Below are 18,155 nucleotides of genomic sequence, written 5' to 3' on the forward strand. Positions count from 1 at the left end.
AGGAAAGGGAAAAAGGAGAGAGGGGAAGGGAAAGGAAGTGGGAGGGGAAGGAAGGAGAGGGGAGGGGAGGGAATGGAATTGAGAGTGGCGCCTCCCTGTTGCCACCTCCCCCCATCAGGTAGTTGGGGCTGCTTCCCAGGGGAAGAGGAGGAAGGGCCGGGGTCACGTGGGGCCGCACTGCCTGAGGGTCAACAGAGACAGAGGTTTAGACAACCCCTGGTCGGAGGGGAAAAGAGAGACAAAGAGTCGGAGACTAGGAAAGGGGAGGGGGGGAAGGGGGAGAGAGAGAGAGAGAGAGAGAGAGATACAGAGACCAGAGAGGGAAGGAGAGAGTAACGCACAGAGACAGAGAGACAGAGATCTGAGACAGAGACAGAGATCTGAGACAGAGACAGAGAAAGAAAGCACCAGAGGCTGAGAGACAGAGAGAAAGAGAAAGTACCAGAGTACGAGTCCAAAAAGAAAGCAGAAAAAGAAAAAGGACGAGAGAGGGAGAGAGACTGAGGAAAGAGGGCGTAAGGGGAAGAGAAGAGAGCCCGGCACAGAGTGGGGGGGGTGGCCCCCTTCACTCTCGAGGGCCCAGGGCGTGGCTACGGCAGGCAGCCGCAGCCTCTCGCCCCTCTGGGGTGGGGGGAAATACCCTGGCGGGTTAGCCTTTGTGGGAGTGTAGTGTTTGTGTATGTGTGTCTGTGCATGCGCGCGCGTGTGTCCGAAAGCGAGTGTGAGTGCGTGTGAGCACAGGGGGTCAGTGACCTCCGCGGCACCCCGCTCCAGTCGCCATGAGCTCTCCTCCGCCCCCCCGGAAGGGCTTTTACCGGCAGGAGGTGACTAAGACTGCGTGGGAGGTGCGGGACCTCTACCGGGACCTGCAGCCAGTGGGCTCGGGGGCTTACGGGGCCGTGTGGTGAGTGGGGGCCACGGACAGGGTGTTGCGCTGAGTTGGCAGGGAGAATACGAACGGGGCTGAGTGACTGGGCAGGGGGTGTCCGGATGGGATCTCACCATGAGATTATCCATGAACAAAAACAGCAGTTGACTGCTCCCAAAGGTCACATTTTATTTCCCTCCTGGGACCCAGCCCTAGCCCCTGACCATGGGCCTGGAGGCTGAGGGGGCCGGGGAGCTCAGCCCCGCCTGGGCCCTGGGGGAGCGTTTCCCCCGGGGAGGGGTGGCTGAATGCACGTGTGTGGAAGGAAAGGAGGGAACCTCCTCTTCCCAACTCCGGGCTTTCTAGACTTCCTGGGGGCGGGAGGGAGAACCCGGGACGGCTTACCAGCCGGGATACTTGAGTGCTCGGGTGTCCGGTCTCCAGCTCGGCCATTGACAGCAGGACTGATACCAAGGTAGCCATCAAGAAGCTGTACCGTCCCTTCCAGTCCGAGCTGTTCGCCAAGCGCGCATACCGGGAGCTGCGGCTGCTCAAACACATGCGGCACGAGAACGTGAGTGAGCCCTGCGACTACCTGCTCTCCTGCCCATCGGGCTGGTCGCCAGCTTCCCAGGGGTAGGGGGCCCTCAGCACGCTGTACTGGCTGCTGGCTGCCACAGCCAGCCTGTGGGCTGACCTGCTCCCGCCAAACATAAAGGCTCACAGGAGAGATGAGATGGAGTAGGCAATCCCCCACACCCCGCCCATTTTGGCGGCACCATAGGACTCCCACGACTTTTCTGGGAGAAGTCCCTGACCAAATCGAGAGAACACATTATCTGGGGAGGTGAAGGGGTGACTTTTCCTTGTAATTTAGCCTCCAGTGATCTTTGAGGATCTGAACAGAATCAGCAGGATGGGAGCTCTGGGCAGGTGCTCTCTGAGGTACAGGTAAGGGTGGGTGGAGGGGGAGAGCAAAGACCTAGAGTCTGTTCCTCAACTGCCCTGACCCTCCCCCACATACTCCCAGGCCTTTAAATCTGGCCTCCCCAGCCCATACTGTGCTTCAGGGTCCCAGCTCTGCTGGCCAATGAGGGTCCTCATGCTATGGGCCAATGGGCAAACTCACCCCTGAGACCTGGGGAGCCTGAATGCCCCATGGTCCCCAGTGCCCTGGGACTAACCAGTTAACTAGACTCGCAGCCCACCCTACCACTTGGCTAATGAGTTTATCCCAGAATATTGTGATATCCCAGTGTCTTCTTCTTTTACTATACTGGGACCTCCCCTGAGACATGCCCAAGCTCCCAGGATGTTCCTCCCCTGCCCTTGCCACCAGGTGAACTCCCCAAGGGCACATGCCCAGGTTTGTGCCTTTAAAAGCATGAAATATTGATTAGGAATCTGCAGCATGAGCTTGCTGTGCAGGAGGAGAAGAGAACCTTTAGAAAAGACCCCGAAGCTATCTAATGCCTAATAGACATTATATGTGATAAAGGCAGACTTCTGAGCAGTCCATGTGGCCTGATGGGACAGCTCCTGGCTGGTCTGAGGACATCGGGGAAGGCTTCCTGGACGAAATGGCCTCCGAGTTTGGCTTTAAACATGAGTTGGAAAGAAGGAAGAGGGACATTCAAGGCCAGTGAAATGTTGTGATGAGAGGCAGGAGAACATGGAGTGTGTCTGGAAGGTGCAAGAATAACTATGTTTCTAAGGTGTTATAACATTTACAAAGTACTTTCCACACATATTAACCTACCTCAGATGCAGCTTCCTCATCTGTAGAATACAGGGGAAGGGAGCAAGTGTTTAGTAATCACCTACTATGTGCCAGGCACTTTACAAATATTATCCCATTTAATCCTCCTAATAGCACTGGGAGGCAAATGCTATTATTATCCCCATGTTACAGTTGAGGAAACTGAGGCAGACAGAGGTTAAATGACCTGCCCTGAGTCACTCAGCTAGTAAGAATCTGCTGCCAAATTGGAACTCGGGTCCTCCTGATTCCAGCCTCAAGACATCTCAGCACCTAGCTGAGAAGAATGCTAGAATCTGCTTCACAAAGTGGCGCTGCCCAAATGGGGTAACACTCTCTGCAAACCGTAGCTTGCCATAAACATACTAGTTGTGGCTCTTGTCATTTGAACCTCACAACCACTCAGTGAGCTAGGAATCAGTGTCATCTCCATTGTTCAAAGGGGGAAATTCTGGCTCCAAGAGGTCCCATTTGAACCCAGAACCCTAGACACAACCACATTACCTTCCAGAGAACATGTGAGTCAAGCTTGGAAAGGCAGGCTAAGTCAGGTTAAGGAACTGAGCACACCTCATCTCCAGAGAGCTTGCTGGGCAGGGGAGCAGGGTGGTCAGAGCAGGGTCCAGTTAGATTGGTTTGGTAGCATGTGAAGGATGGATGGGAGGGAGAAGAGACTGGAAGCAGAGGAACCAGCAGTGATACTGTTCCATTGGTCTAGGGAAACCACAGATGATGGAGCCTAGACTTGGGGGAGGGGAGTGAGGAAGGAATGGAGTGGAAAAGTCACCTGGAAGGATGACTCCATGGGGAGTGGTAACATTCCATGCTTCCCCCTTCTGAGGTTCCATCTGTAGGGGACAGGCAGGTAATACCTGTGCAGGGCAAGGACACATTTGAAGCCTGCTCTCCTTCTGTCTCCCCTCCCACACTCAACTCCCCTATGCCCACTTTTCTGGAGGCAGGAGGCTGGTAAATTTGGCTTTGGATGCCATACCCTCATCGCCCTCTGGAGGGGAAATCTGGCTGTAGCTGGATAGAGGGATGCTCTATCCCTCCCCAGATGGACTAACGCTGTGTGAGCCCAGTCAAGTAACTTCGCCTCTCTGGGCCTATTTCATCATCTGGAGCATTGTCTCTAGTCTGGTCGATGTATCTTAGGAGGGACTTTAATAAGACAGAGTAACTTAGGATGGCAAGGGTGATCATCCTTTGCTGAAGAAATGGGAAATGTTTAACCTTGAGAAGGAGTGGGAGAGAAATAAGCATTTTCTATAGCATATATATGTTCTAGGCACTGTGCTAAGTGCTTGACACACATTTTCTCATTTGAGAGGTTATTATACCCATTTTACAGTTGAGGAAACTGAGGCAAACAGAGGTAAAGTGGCTTGCTCAAGATCACACAGCTAGATCTGAACTCAGATCTTCCGAAGTCCAGACCCAGAGCTGTGTCCATCTGCTGCCCCAAGATGAGAAGACTTGGGAGTAGGGTGGGTTGTGACAGCTGTCTTCAGGGGTCCATGTGTCAGGCATCTAGGCAGAAAAGAGACTTGCATCCTTCTGCTTGAAGGCACAGGGCACAGGAGCAGCAGAGGAAGCCAGAGGAACAATTTGAACATCCTCCCATTTCCAGCTGTCTGAAAAGAGTAGATGGGGCTGCCTCTCTAGGTAGTAAACTCTTGGTCTCTAGAAGTGTTCTGTCAGAGGCTAGCTGAGTCCTCAAGGACATGGTGGAAGGATTCTTCTACTTAGAAAGAAATGGGACTAGACACCTTCTGAGATGCCCACCACTGGAAACTCCTGGATTCTGCCATTTTGTGGAATGAAATTGATAATAATGTAATAGACCAGCCACCCCTGTGGCCATTGGAGGCTTACAAATCAATCTTTGAGTATTTATTAAGTACCTACTTTTTGTGGTAGACCCTGGAGAAACAGACAGCCCTGCCCTCCAGGGACTCCTACATTCTATTTCAGAATGATACATGTTCATCGATAAATGAGGACTCCCCTCACAGCCACCTCCACCGGGAGGAAGTCATTCAAGTGTTCTTAGCCTCATTTTTCAGAAGAGCAAGTTCAGAGAGAAATTATTTGGTCTACGTCCCACAAGTAGTGAGGCTTAGAGTTCCCAGTGCTCACTGAAGCTTTGCATAGGCTGTGACTTTGGATCTTTAGTGGAGTCAGGAGAGCACAGAACCCTGGAACCAGGTGCTGTTGGGGCCAGAGAGGCCTGGCAGCACCCCCTTCAGGGATTGACCTGTCTTGACCCAGCTTTCTGGCCATAAGCAATCTCAGAAGATCCAGGACATCAGAGAAATGAATTAACCTTGGAGCCCTAAGCCCCATGTCCGTAGTTCTTCCTCCAGTGGGTCTGTATGTTTGAGAGAGACTGGGATAAAGAGATTGGAAGAGGAAGACACTTCTCCTTTAACTCTCCAGCTCAGAAAATCTGGCTTACCTGCTGGGCCATCTCTCATCTCGAGGCCTTTGCCTGAGCTGTTCCCCATGCCTGTAGTGCTTTCCCCCTCACTTCCACCTCTCAGAACCCCAAGCTTCCTTTAAGGGAACATCTAGAAGCTCCAACTTGGCGTGGGGGTCCCTTCATGTCTTTGAATCTCCACATCTTGGCCTTTTTCTTTAAGCCAAGCAGCATGCTGGCTATCACAGTCCACTCAGCCCTTGGCCCCTGACTTTGCCAGAGGTCATGCCTCCTAGACCCAGCCTGTCCACAGATACATCTGACCCTTTGGGGAGCTCAGCTGGAGGAACCCAACAGGTTCTGTTCTTCACTGCCACATCTGACCCTTTGGGGAGCTCAGCTGGAGGAACCCAACAGGTTCTGTTCTTCACTGCCTTAGGTAACCTTGGGCAATGCCTTCCACACCTGGGCCTCGGTTTCCCTATCTGTAAAATGAACTTGTTAGAGGGTCTCACCCTGCAGACACTGGACTGTGTTCCTTTGGAAATGCTTGCCTGTGGCTGGGTCTCTTTGCCAGGACTGGGGATGAGGGTTGGGGGTTTATGCTGACAGACTACACCTTCCCCTAGGACCAGCCTCAGCACTCAGGCAGACACTGTCCTGTGCTGTCCTGTCCACAGGCTTGGCATTGCTTGGTCCAGTCTGTGAGGCAGGCTAGAATGGCTTGTGCACAAATAATGGTGTGATCTAACATGTCAAAGCTGCCTGGTCTTAGTTCAGCTCCCTCAGACCAAGCCCAGACTTTGCTGCAATGGAATCAGTCTGGGGATGGAGCAGAATGGAGCAGAGCAGGAAGGCTTTCAAGCCCTGGTCTGGGGACCTGGCCATGGTCCTGGTGTGAGGAAGGGCAGGTTCCTAGAGGGCCCCAGGCCCAGGGCAAGCATCTCTGTGGGACCTAGAGGCTCCCTAGGAGGTCAGAGCCCCCACTCAGCTTCATGTTCCTTCCCTGAGATTTTATAAAGCCTCAATTCCTTGAGCCCTTGACTGGAGTCTGGAACTCTGAAAGCCTCTCTTTGCCCCCATTGATCATCTGCCCTCAGCCTTGGCACTCAAGGCCCTCCCTGTGTAATGAGCCAGGGAAGGAGGTAGGGGAGCAGTGGATACTGGGAGAATAATGAACTCCCATCCCCAGTGAACAGTTAAGGGTCAGCCCTGAGTGAGGAGAAGAAAAGGCCCTCTTGCCCTCATGCCTGGGACCTCAGCATCTCTGGGTACCTGGAACCCTAAAATGTGAAGGTTTTTTTGTTATTGTTCAGTCATTTCAGTCATGTCTGATTCCCCATGATCCCATCTGGGGTTTTCTTGGCAAAAATACTGACGTGGTTTGCCATTTCCTTCTTCAGGTCATTTTACAGATGAGGAAACTGAGGTACATAGTGTGAAGTGACTTGCCCAGGGTCACACAGCTAGTAACTGTCTGAGGCCAGATTTGAACCTAGGACAAATCTTCCTGACTCCAGGCCCAGCACTCTATGAACTCTGGTGCCCCTATCTGCCCTGTGAAGGGCAGCCAGGACAGCCTATACCTGAGAAGGATCCTCTTATCTTTGACAAGGAATCACCTAGCCTCTGCTTGAAGACCTCCAGGGACAGAGAGCTCACTCTTCCACAGACAGCCCATTCTTTGGGCAACCCTTCAGATACTTGGAGACCCTCTCATGGCTCCCAAGGTTTCTACAGCTCCCTAAGCTGATCCTCCCGGGCCCACCTGCCCTCCCATATATCCCCTCTGGCTCATGACGCCCAGACCCAGGCCTCTCCACCCCCAGTGCAAATCACCTCACTTTTGGGGGCCAGGGTCTTCCCACAGCAGTGTAGCTCTTACTGACCTTGCCTTGGCTCCCAAGACCTGTGGGCATTAGCCTGAGTCATGGAGTAGCCAAAATACATGCATAGATCTAATGCCCATTAATGACTGCCCATGCTAGAGGAGGCAGAGGACAGGTGGGATGGGTAGTGGGGTGGGGACTGGGAGATAAAGGCCATCACGGAGAAGGGGGTTCAGCCCCAAGGGGGAAGCTAAGGGCAGATATCCCAGCAAACAGCAGGCCAGCTATGGAATGGGGTGCCTCGGGAGGTAGTGAGTCTTCCATCATGGGAGCTGATCCCAGGAGATGTATTATGTAGTAGGAGTTCTTGTCCAGGTTGGGGTTGGCCTCTGAGGGCTGGGCCCTTCCAGCTCAGACATCAGGGATCCTGGGTAGATGTGGTCTGAGCAAAGCAGAAGACAGAGAGACTGAGGAGGGGGTGAAGGTGGGGGAGGGGGAAAGGGGAGGGTTTGGAGCACACAGCACCCCTCCCCTGGCTCCCCTCCCAGCTCCCAGAGGCTATGACCAAGGGGGTCTAGTGGGTGGCTCTAGGCCCAGGGGAATTGGCTTTTGAGTTATCTGTGGTTTCCCAGCTGCCCTCCCTAGGAAGACTCTCATTCTGATGTCTGGTCAGTGGGCTGGGGGGTGCAGGGAGGGGATGAGCTCACAGAAGGTCCTGTCCTCGTCTGTCACCAGCTGAAAATAGCCTGTGAGGGGGGAGACTTGGGAGATCTGTGGGGAAGCTCTGAAGACAATGGCGGGGGTGGCCTGCTGGGGCCAAGGAGACAGCTGGGGCGGGTGACTGGATTAGGGGCTGAGTGGATTCTTGGGGAGGCATGTTTGGTGCTACCTCTGCCAAGGGCTGGGGTAGGGAAGGTGGAGAGATGTTACTGACCCTGCCTCATCTTACCCTCTGACTGTCTCCCCAGGCTCATCTATGTCCGAGTTCCCTCCCTGCTACACATGTACAATCCCTCAGGCCACACAGGCGCTCAGGAAGAAGGAGGGGGTTGGGGTGGAGTAGGCAGGATGTCACACCGGCATCAGCCCTCCCTGGAGGTGGGGCATGATTTTCCATGACCAGGACATTATCCAAGCCAGAGCTGGATAATCTGGAGATCTGAGTTGGGATGAGGTGACAAGGCAGTACCCACAGAAGCTGTGGGGGGAGGTCTGTCTCCACCAGACTCTCCCAGCTCCAAGTTCCCTGTTTGGGTGACTTACTGGCTATGCTGTTGGGTACCTAAGGGGGCACGCATGATTCAGAAATACAAAGGAGCTCCCAAGCGTGCTCTGTTGGGTGTGGTTCAGGTCAGAGGTTCACCTGTGCTCTCCTGCTCTGGGCAGCTGGCCCCTGGCTGCCCAGGAGGCAAGTAAATAATGGAAAAGTCACCCAGTCCCTACCATTACTTGATGAAGCGTTGGATTCAGGAAGACTGAGTCCAAAATATGCTTTAGACACTTAGCTGCTTTGCCCTGGGGTCATTGAACTTTTCTACCTCAGTTTCCTCGTCAGTAGAATGGGGATAATGATGGCCCTTCCTCTCAGACTAGTGTGAAGACTTGAACTGGGCTTTCAAACCTATAGAAATGGCAGCCTTCACTGTCGTCTCTCAGGCTGTCTTGTCTCCCCAGGTGATCGGCTTGCTGGACGTCTTCACCCCTGATGACACACTGGACAACTTCACAGACTTGTGAGTAGCTAAGGACCTTGGGGGCCACCATCTGTACTAGCCCTCTGCCGTCATGGAGGTTCTAGTCTGGGAGGGACTGTCCTAAAACCTGCCCTTCCGGAGTTCTCAGCCTGATCTGGGTCAACTTTCCATTGGGCCACCTCCACCAAAGTGCACCCAGAGGCCTGTGCTAGGGGCAGACCTCCCCCTGGAGGGCATCAGTTGGGTCCCTGAGGTCTCTCCCCTCTCCCCCTAGCCTGTCTGTCCAGCCCCTCCCTAGGTCCCAAACTGATCCCTGGCTGATGTTAGTCTCTGTGGGCCTAAGGGAGGCGGGAAGCTGTTTCTCCTCCTTTTCCTGGGGTCACTGAGGAAGGCAGCCTTGACTAGGGACTAGAAAAGGGAGCAGCCTCTGGAACACAGACTGAGTGAGGGAGCTGACCCACCAGAGACAACAGAGCCTTCAGGTGGACATTCTTCCCCTCCCACCACCACTCATATGTGTAGTAAAAACTAGCCCATTTCTCAGAAATTCCACTTGGGCCCTGGCCTGGGGACTGTGATAAGCCAGGGCAGGAAGTATGGTCTGTCTCTTGATGCCCCACATCCATCCATCCATCTTAGCAGGCTTTGTGAGGATTGTAGGCACATGTCAGCCTTATCTCTGACTGCCCCACAGCCTGAGACAGATGGGGAGGCTGAGGCCCCACCCAGTACCACAGCCTTGGATTTATCAGAACCCCCAGAATGTCAGAGCTGGAAGGGACCTAGAAACTCATCTAGAAAGGAGGGCAGGAGCTGACTGCACCAATGTAGGGACATCCAGAGGCAGTGGAGAGCCATAGAAGGCGTTTAGAGGAAGGGAGAGATATGGGAGGGTGAATCTGGCAGAGTGAGGGTGGCAGGGAGGGGAACAGAGACTTCTTTCTACCTGAAAATCAGTAGACTGGGCCCATCATCATGCAAGGGGCTCCTACAAACCTTTGTGGGCATGGAGCAAGCAGTCATTCTTGGCCCTGGAGGGAAGACCAGCCTTGTTCTGTTTGGTCCCAGAGCACAGGCCTAGGCACAGGATGGGTATCCTGTCCCAAAGTGGAGTGAGATGCTGGGAGAGGGAGGGGGCTTTCTCCCTAGAGGCCTGGAGGTCTGAAGGTAGCAGCTGCTTGGTTTAGATTAAGGCAGTACTAGGGAGATTCTGGTAATTTGTCCTGAGTCAGAGGGACTGGATTAATTTTTCTTTGCCCCAGAGGGCAGACCCTGGAGCCCTGGGGGGACTTGTGGGAGAGAGTTTTCAGCTAGCTAGGACAGACTTTCTCCTGGGAGCTGCCCCCTGCTCCACCCCTCATTGAGGTCACCTCTCTGCCATCTGGGCACTGTCCTGGGCTTTGTAGCCCAAGGGGGTGACCCCTGAGCCCTGTTGGTTAATGACCAGTAGGGAGTGTGAAATCTAACCTTGGACAAGGGATGAAAAATGAGCAATGTAACTGGAGCTGTGGTAACCTTTGCCAGGCAGATCTGGGCTGGGCTGGCTGGAGCTGGCAAGGAAGGGCAGGGAAGGGAGCTGGCATCATCTGCCCTGGCTACCTTCGGCCTTCCCCTCCACATCTCATCTCTCTTCATCCCTAGCCCTGGATCCCCAGTGACCTCTAAACTTCGACCCCCAGGAACTCCCTCTCGGGTCTCATCCTCCTTGACCTCTCTGCAGGTTTTAATGGGGACCAGCTCTCCCCTACTGGCCTCCCCTGACATTGTAGCCTCCTGCTTGTCCTTCCTGGCAAACCCTCCATCCTTTCCCTGCTGGCCCCTCCTCCTCTGTTGTGGGGGAGTCCTTCTAGGCTCATTTTTTTGACTTCCTTTGTGCCCTCATTCTCATCCTTAGGAGGCAGAAGGTACCCATAGCATCATCCAGTCCATCCTCCCCCCTGCTCCGCAGTTTTACAGATGAAGAAAGCTCAGAGGGAAAGAGACTTTCCCAAGGTGTCATTGTAAGGGAACCACAGAGCCAGGACTAGAACCTGCATCTCCAGGCTTCCAGTTCTTTGTCATCTCTTGGCAGTGCTCTGACCCATCAGCCTGACCCTGCGAGTGACCCAAGAACCTTGGGCCTATCTCTACCAGCTCATTGCCCAAACCCAACATGTCCAAAGTCAAGATCGTCATCTCCCCTCCTCCACCATCACCCAAATCCTGATGTCCCAGGCCTGAGACCTCTGAATCATCTCTCCCCTTTCTTTTCTTTGTTTCCCCCTACATCTGGGAAAGCTCCCATGTCACTTCCATTGAATTCTGCATTTATTAAACACCTACTACATACAGCCAGGGCTAGGTATACCAGGTGAAGGAGGGTACCATCACCCTGGCCCCTGAGGTGCTTGTGGCCTGATGGGGAGGCGGGAATGGAGGGGAAATGGCAAAGAAATGAGAGACATTTGGCTCCAGGAAAATGTGGAGGGGAATGTTCACATCTGTGGGGTCAGGGGAGACTGGCCAGAAGTCCTGGAGGGAGGAAAGGGTCTCTCCCAGCAGAGATACGTTTGGGGAAAGAGAGTCAGGGCAAGAACAGGTATCAAAAAGGAAGCCAGTTTGGCTGGAAATCTGGGGGCTCACCCTGATTCAGCTCCCCCACCCACCCATAGCTCACACTGGCCAGTCAGTTTCAATTATAACAGGATTATTGACAATATGATGCGATCCTGGCTTTTCTATGGTGCCTCTCATGTGCTAGGCACTTTACAAATATCTCAAGGCTCCTCCTCTCTCATCTGTCTTCCTTATGATAGTCTCATTCAGCTTTCAAGAAGAGGTTTTCACAGCCACCGTAAGCTAACTGCCAGGATTGTTGAGGCAGACACAAACCTCAGGGACACACACACTCATGGAAAGACAAGTGGCCCTGGGGTCCTGGTCCATCCACACGCTGGGGTCTCATCCTTTCCTGGCCAGAGAGAATGGGGCTATCAACATCCTTACCCCCAGCAAGATGCCTTTCTTCAGAGAGGAACAGCCAAATGAGCAGGTGGCCGTGAGGCTGGACATGGAGGACCTAGGGACTGTGAAGCTTTGTCCCTAGTGGACAAGGGAACTGACTGCTTGAATCTAGGGCCAGCTGACCCAGCCACATTCGGATACTGCAATCCTCTGCAGCTCAAGCGTTGGTAGACTCCTTTTTGAGCCAGAGATTGCCCTCCAAAACGCTCCCCCAGAGCTGAGCTATGTCTCCCATCTTCTGGGGGTAAAGAGGCTTGGTTTAACCTGCCTACATCTCAGCTGCCAAGATAGCCTTCAGAGGGCCCAGAACCAACTAGATCTCTCCTGTCTTCAGGAACCTTCCATTTCTCCCCAGTGTTTCCAATGCAGACTGGTCAGTGTGGCATTCAAGGCCCACTGTAGTCTGGAGGCCATCTCCTCCTTCAGGGCAGGGTCTGGGTTTCCTCCTTTGATCTCCTCTGGGCCCCTGGGGGGTCGTGTCCTTGATTGATTGAGGTAAAACTGTAAGTTACTGTAAGAGCAGCCCCTACTCCAGCTCCTCCAGCCTCCCCATTGTCCAGCCGAGCAGCCGATGCCCCCTTTGCCCTTCCGAGTTCTTTGTTCTGTGCCCAGGTAGTTACTCAGCCCCCTCCTGCCCCCCATAGCTAGTGCACCGTCTTTTTGAATCATCTGCCTTTTAAGGAACCCAGTGGCTTTGGGGATGGGCCGCCTCTGCTATTTCCAGATGCTTAAGGCTGCGTCCCTCCCTTCCTTGGCATGGACAATGGCTCAGGGGAAGTGACCAGGCCTCCTCTCCCCCCGCAGTTACCTGGTCATGCCATTCATGGGCACAGACCTCAGCAAGCTGATGAAACATGAAAAGCTCAGTGACGATCGGATCCAGTTCTTGGTCTATCAGATCCTTCGAGGCCTCAAGGTCTGTCTGTCTCTAGGGGTGCCCCATCCTGCAGATGCCCCTCTGCTGAGCCCACTTACACCCACCATGATGGCTGGGATCCCTGGGGAGAGTTGGAAGCAGTTGGTCAGGAGGTCATTGAAGGGGGAGCTGGGTGGGTCTTTATGCCTGTGAAGGGGAGAAGGGGTCTGGGTTGGGCTCAGAGGTCTGCTCTCCCTCCTCTGAGGGCTGTCTCAGCCTCACAGACCTCACTGACTGCATGCCTCTATCTTCTGTAGTACATCCACGCCGCTGGCATCATCCACAGGGTGAGTCACTCTGTTCACTGGTGGCCCCAGCTGGGGGATGGGGCAATCTAGTGAGTCACGAGTACAGCTGGGTCAAGGACCCTGATCTCATAGCCCTGGGCAGTCTCCTCTTCACCTCTTCCATGCTGCTCTCCCCAAACCATGACTGCCACCTTTGGCATGGGCTGAGGTGGTCAGGGAAGATAAATTGGGGGACATGGATTTGAGCTGGGCTTCGAAGGATAAGGAAGCCTTAGGGAAAGGGAACATCTGTGAAAGGGATTGGATAGGGATGATGGGATTGGATGGGAGAGGCCTTGAATGCCATGTGTGCCCTTTGAGTAGTGGGGGGGCATCACAAGCTTTGGCACAGGGGATGATGGGATTGGATGGGAGACGCCTTGAATGCCAGGTGTGCCCTTTGAGTAGTGGGGGGGGCATCACAAGCTTTGGCACAGGGGATGATGGGATGGCAGCTAGGTTTTCCTTCCCCAGGATCTCAAACCTGGTAACCTGGCTGTGAATGAGGACTGTGAGCTGAAGGTGAGGGACATGGCTGTCTGAGAACAAGGGGGCAGGGTGAGATCCCTTCCCAAGACTGGTCTTTGACTAGACCAGCCTGACAGAGGCTACACACAGGAGATGACTGTGTGGAAGCCCAGTCCTGACCTAAGATGGCTGTACAGCTGTAGGAACATCTGGGCAGTGGCATCCCCTACCCCCACTTATGGGGGGATCTCTGTCCTGCAGATTCTGGACTTTGGCCTGGCCAGACAGACAGACAGTGAGATGACTGGCTATGTGGTGACCAGATGGTACCGGGCCCCCGAGGTCATCCTTAACTGGATGCATTACACACAGACAGGTAACAGGAGCTGCCCAGGCCTCTGTCCTGCTGACCTCAGGGAGCCCTGGGGTACCCCTAAACATCCCTAAGGTAATGATTGGGGCCTAAGTCAGGGCAGAGTTCCTGGAGGAAGTGACTTTTCCACTAGGCCTGGAGAATGGATTGTGGATTGAGTGGGGAGGGAGCTGGACCCTGGGTGAGGGAAGGGTTGCTGGCCTAAGGTGGGAGGGACTGTAATCAGGACTTCCTGGAGGAAGTGAGTCCCTGGGTGGTAGTCTGGTAGCCAAGGTCTCAGGAAACCCAGGGATGGGATGCCAAGGGGCAGTGAGGGCAAGAATCCTGCTCTGCCTCTCCTGCCAGCCTGACATAGCTGGTCTGGGCCCTGTTTCAGTGGATATCTGGTCTGTGGGCTGCATCATGGCAGAGATGATCACTGGGAAGATCCTTTTCAAAGGCAGTGATCGTATCCTGGGAGGTGGGGAGCTGCAGGGGGATGGGAAAGAGGTTCTGAGGGGAGGGGGACAGGACGATTAGAGCCAGCTCTCAATTGTCATGGAGAAAACCAGGTAGCTGAGCAGCTCCCCAGATAGATACCCAAAGCCAGCAGTTAGGCTCTCAGTGGAAAATACAGAAAAAGAGCCCTGACCCACCCCATCACAGATCATCTCTGGACAGTGAATGTTGTAGTGAACTTATAGTTAGGAAGGCCCAGGTTCAAATCCTGCTGCAGACCCATCCTGACTGGGTGACCCTGGGTGAGTCATGTCACCTTCTTATTGAATTCCCTAAGAGAAAAGGTGCAGGTGAGTCAGCAGTCTGCCTGGTGGAGGGGCTTTCCACACTGGGTGCTTTTCTAATTCTGCATTGATGAAGCCCCTTAAAAAGTGGGGAACATTTAAAAGGCAGTGATTGGCCCCCAGGAAGGGATAAAGCAGAAGAGGGGAGACACATCTGAGTGGCGGCCCAGGGCAGTTTGAGCCTGGTTCACTTCCTGCCTGAGCAGGCTGTGGGGGTAGGGTGGACTGGGCCTAACTCAGAGCTGCAGTCCTTGACATGGCCCTGCTTGGGCAGACCTGGACCAGCTGATGGAGATCATGAAAGTGACTGGGACGCCTCCCCCAGAGTTTGTGCAGCGGCTTCAGAGTCAAGATGTGAGTGTCCTGGGGTGGGGTTCCTGAGGTGGGGGTGGGGCCAGGGGAGCTGGGGCCTCCAGGCAGTCTGCCCCAGCTTGTTAGATGGGACCAGATTCAGGAGTCTTGGGCCTGGGGAGCCTGGAGCCTGAAGGGAGACGGCCCCTTGGGCTAAGGTTTGTTTCCTGCAGGCAAAGAGCTATATGGAAAGTCTCCCTGAGCTGGAGAAAAAGGACTTTGCTTCTGTCCTGAAGAATGCCACCCCCTTGGGTAAGGGAGGCTTCTTATAACCCTCAATTTCATAACATCAATCAGTATGCACTAATTAAGTGCCTGTTGTATGCCAGGCGCTGGGCTACAAAGAAATGGTCCCTGCCCTTCCTTGGCAATGGATATAACTAGGTGCACAGGCTTAGGGCCTGCCCTGAGATTTTACTGTCATAGGGAACTCCTAGGGGAGAAAAGTCCCTCCACCAATGCAGGTCAGCACCTTCACTCCCACTAGTAACCTCAGAGCCGGTAAGTTGCTACAGTGAGCTTTGTAGTCAAAGATCTTCCTGGCAACAAGGCTGATTCCATTCAGTGCATTCTAAATAGATCATGGTCAGATACAGACTAGATGGAAGGTGATCTGAGAAGATAAGGCTCCAGAATCTGGTGGAGGAACAGCAGGACTAGGAAAGGCCTAGGAAAAGGGATGTGTGGGCTAGGCTTGAGGGAAGAGTAAGGAGAGAAGTGAGGAGGGAAAGTGTTCAGGGCAAGGGAGACTGCCAGGGCAAAGGCTTGGAGAGAGAAGACATGATGTACTGTGGGGGGGTCGTGCAGGCTTTGGGAGCCAGCTGATGCTTGTTTGGTGTAAGCAGATGTTTGGGGATTATTATCTGGGGCTTGGGGATGTTTCTGTTGGTAATCTAGGGGGCTGCACCCCTGCACTGCGGGGCTGTGATTCCTGGGCGTTGGACCTTGGTCAGGAGTTTGGTCTGCTGCCCCAGTGGCCCCCAACACTTTCTTCTGCCCCCTCCAGCTGTGAACCTGCTGGAAAAGATGTTGGTTCTGGATGCAGAAAAGCGAGTGACCGCGGCTGAGGCACTGACTCACCCCTACTTTGAGACTGTGCACGAGTCTGAGGAAGAGCCACAGGCCCAGCTCTATGATGACTCCCTTGATGACGTGGACCTGACACTGGATGAGTGGAAACGTGAGTGCTGTCCTCCTGTGCCCCAGCCCAGCCAGGGAGGAGAGCATGGGAACAGGGGGGGAGGGGGGCTGGCAGCGATGGCACTGCCCTCTCTGTCCCTGTCCCCAATGATCTCTGAGCCTCTCTGTTGGCCTGCCCCTCCCCCTTACCTCTTCAATCCATCCCTTCCTCTGTCTCTTCCATCCTCCCTGTGTCACTTTTCTTCTTTCTTCCTTCCTTCCCTTCCTCCCTCCCTCCCTCATCATCTCTAATGCCCTTCTCTGTCTTTTTCATGTCTTTCTCTCTTGATCTCTGTTATTCCTCTATTTTGCCCCATTTCCCTCAAACTTGTTCTGTCTCTGTCTTCCTCCCCCTCTCCCTCCCATCTCTCTTTGTCCAGGGGTCACATACAAAGAAGTCCTCAGCTTTAAGCCTCCTCAGCTCCCGGACTCAAAGGAGACATCTCTGTGAACCCCATGTGGAGATGGAAAGGGGTCCTCAAATTCAGGCCAGTAGGGTGACCCCTAGTTGAGGATGGGGTAGGGGCCACTGGAAGGGCTCAGCTGGCAGTGACCCCAACACTGACTCTGGACTTGGGGGCAGGGATCTCTTGGGGTGATCTGTGTCCCTCCCTCAGGGCTAGAATTCCCCCACCCCAATTTTGAAGCTGAGAGCCTGTTAGGAGAAGGGAGTCACTCATCAGTAAGGGGAGGGGCAGGCAGGGCCCCCCCAGATGATTTGGAGAGGAACTCTGCTACCCTTGCTGACCCAAACAGCCTTGGACCCTGACTCTGATCTTGGGGTGCTGATGGTGATTCCCCTCATGACTCCAGCTTTGACATCCAAGCCTCTTCTCTCCATTCACTTCCTGCCCTCAGATGTCTGTGGAGCTCGAGCTGGGGGGGACCCCACAGGGGCTGTGGTGAACAGCCGTGACTCAGGGGCAGCATCCCTCTTCATCCCCATATGTAAATAAACACTCCTGGCCAGAATGAACAAATGTTTTGTAACATTCTGGGCTATGGAGGGAGAGAGTCTTATTTCTTCATGGCCCCCCCAAAAAACAATCTTGTTCCAGCCCAATTATGGAGGGGGCCAGGGTGGGTAGGAGGGCCCCCGAAGGCCTCCTGATGGGAGTGGGCCAGGAAGAGGGGCCCCCAATCCTGTGGAGGTGGAATTGAGGTCACTTCTGTAACCCAGAAGCAATTGGGAAGCCTCAAATTGGGCTTCTATGAATTGGAGCTGAGAATTCAGAACCTAGAACCCAGACCTGAGCACTCTGGAGCTTGTGCCCTCTCCCCAGGGCTAGTAGAATCTGTTAAGGAAGTTGAGCTCAGGATCCAGTTTGAACAGGTGCTGACAGGGTGGAAGAGAACAGGGTCCATCTGGGTTCAGGGTCAGCCTCTAACCAGGGGTCAGGTCAAGTTCTAGACTCCTGGAACCATACAACATCAGGACTACCAGAGCCATAACCAGAAAGTTGAGCTCCTGAGGGACCTGAGAACAGCGTGCTTTTCAAATCTACTTTTTAAGACAAATCAGCTATGGCTGAGAGAATACAAGACCTTGAAGGGGAGAGCCATGGAGAAGAGAAGAGAAGGTTCCAGGGGGACATTGTTGGCATCAAGTCCTTGAAAGGCTGTCAGGCAGAACAGGGATCAGACTTGTTCCTGGCCCCATGGAGCAGAACCAGGAATGATGGATAGAAGTGACAAAGAGACTGATTGAGGTTTGAGGTCAGGGAAACCTTCCCAGTCGTCCCAAAGTGCAACGGCCTGCCTGAGAGTGGATGAGAGGACTGAGGGCTTCCCCCATCATTGGAGGGCTTTAGTCAGAGGCTGGAAGATCACCTGTTAGGGAGGGGGATTGGTTTTAGGGTATGGATTGAACTAGACGACCCTTCCTCCTACATCTCTAACTGTGGCTCTGACCCAGGAGGCGGCTGCTGGGATACGGGGGTGCCTGGGAAGCATTTACTCTCCAGTGTGCCACCCATCTCAGAGCTTGCTATCCCATCTCATTCTTAGTTTTTGTTGTTGAGTTGTTTTAGTCGTGTCTTTTTCTTTGTGACCCCATTTGGGGTTTTCTTGGTAGAGATACTGGAGTAGTTTGCCATTCCCTTCTCCAGTTCATTTTACAAATGAGGAAACCAAGGCAAACAGGGTGAAGTGACTTGCCCAGGATCATATAGCTAATAAATGTCTAAGGCCAGATTTAAATACACTATGCCACCTAGTCAAATTC

General features: G+C 53.7%; 1 protein-coding gene across 4 annotated transcripts; it reads left to right on the plus strand.

Moving 5' to 3' along the window:
• The first annotated feature begins 411 nt into the window (after positions 1 to 411).
• On the plus strand, positions 412 to 16,903 carry MAPK12 (mitogen-activated protein kinase 12). 4 transcript variants are annotated; one of them, XM_072596452.1, is made up of 13 exons: positions 672 to 904; positions 1,313 to 1,442; positions 8,553 to 8,611; positions 12,380 to 12,491; positions 12,749 to 12,778; positions 13,253 to 13,300; positions 13,508 to 13,622; positions 13,996 to 14,067; positions 14,676 to 14,755; positions 14,926 to 15,004; positions 15,759 to 15,932; positions 16,312 to 16,419; positions 16,790 to 16,903. In XM_072596452.1, the coding sequence occupies exons 1-12, from the start codon at positions 780 to 782 to the stop codon at positions 16,380 to 16,382; spliced, it is 1,095 nt and encodes a 364-aa protein (XP_072452553.1). In that variant the 5' UTR covers positions 672 to 779; the 3' UTR covers positions 16,383 to 16,419; positions 16,790 to 16,903. The 4 variants fall into 4 exon arrangements, with proteins under 4 accessions (XP_072452554.1, XP_072452553.1, XP_072452556.1 ...); XM_072596453.1 differs by lacking the exon at positions 13,253 to 13,300 and having other exon boundaries at positions 412 to 904; positions 16,312 to 16,903; XM_072596455.1 differs by lacking the exon at positions 13,996 to 14,067 and having other exon boundaries at positions 16,312 to 16,903.
• The last annotated feature ends 1,252 nt before the right edge of the window (positions 16,904 to 18,155 follow it).

The sequence above is a fragment of the Notamacropus eugenii genome, chromosome 3 (assembly GCF_028372415.1).
Source record: "Notamacropus eugenii isolate mMacEug1 chromosome 3, mMacEug1.pri_v2, whole genome shotgun sequence".
Lineage (NCBI taxonomy): Eukaryota > Metazoa > Chordata > Mammalia > Diprotodontia > Macropodidae > Notamacropus > Notamacropus eugenii.

Bases quoted from the DNA above. Each gene is read 5' to 3' on its own strand.
- MAPK12 (XM_072596452.1), top strand. From the start codon at position 780: ATGAGCTCTCCTCCGCCCCCCCGGAAGGGCTTTTACCGGCAGGAGGTG. The intron at 14,068-14,675 runs GTATCCTGGGAG...CTGCTTGGGCAG, and splicing joins CCTTTTCAAAGGCAGTGATC to ACCTGGACCAGCTGATGGAG. The intron at 15,933-16,311 runs GTGAGTGCTGTC...CTCTTTGTCCAG, and splicing joins GACACTGGATGAGTGGAAAC to GGGTCACATACAAAGAAGTC.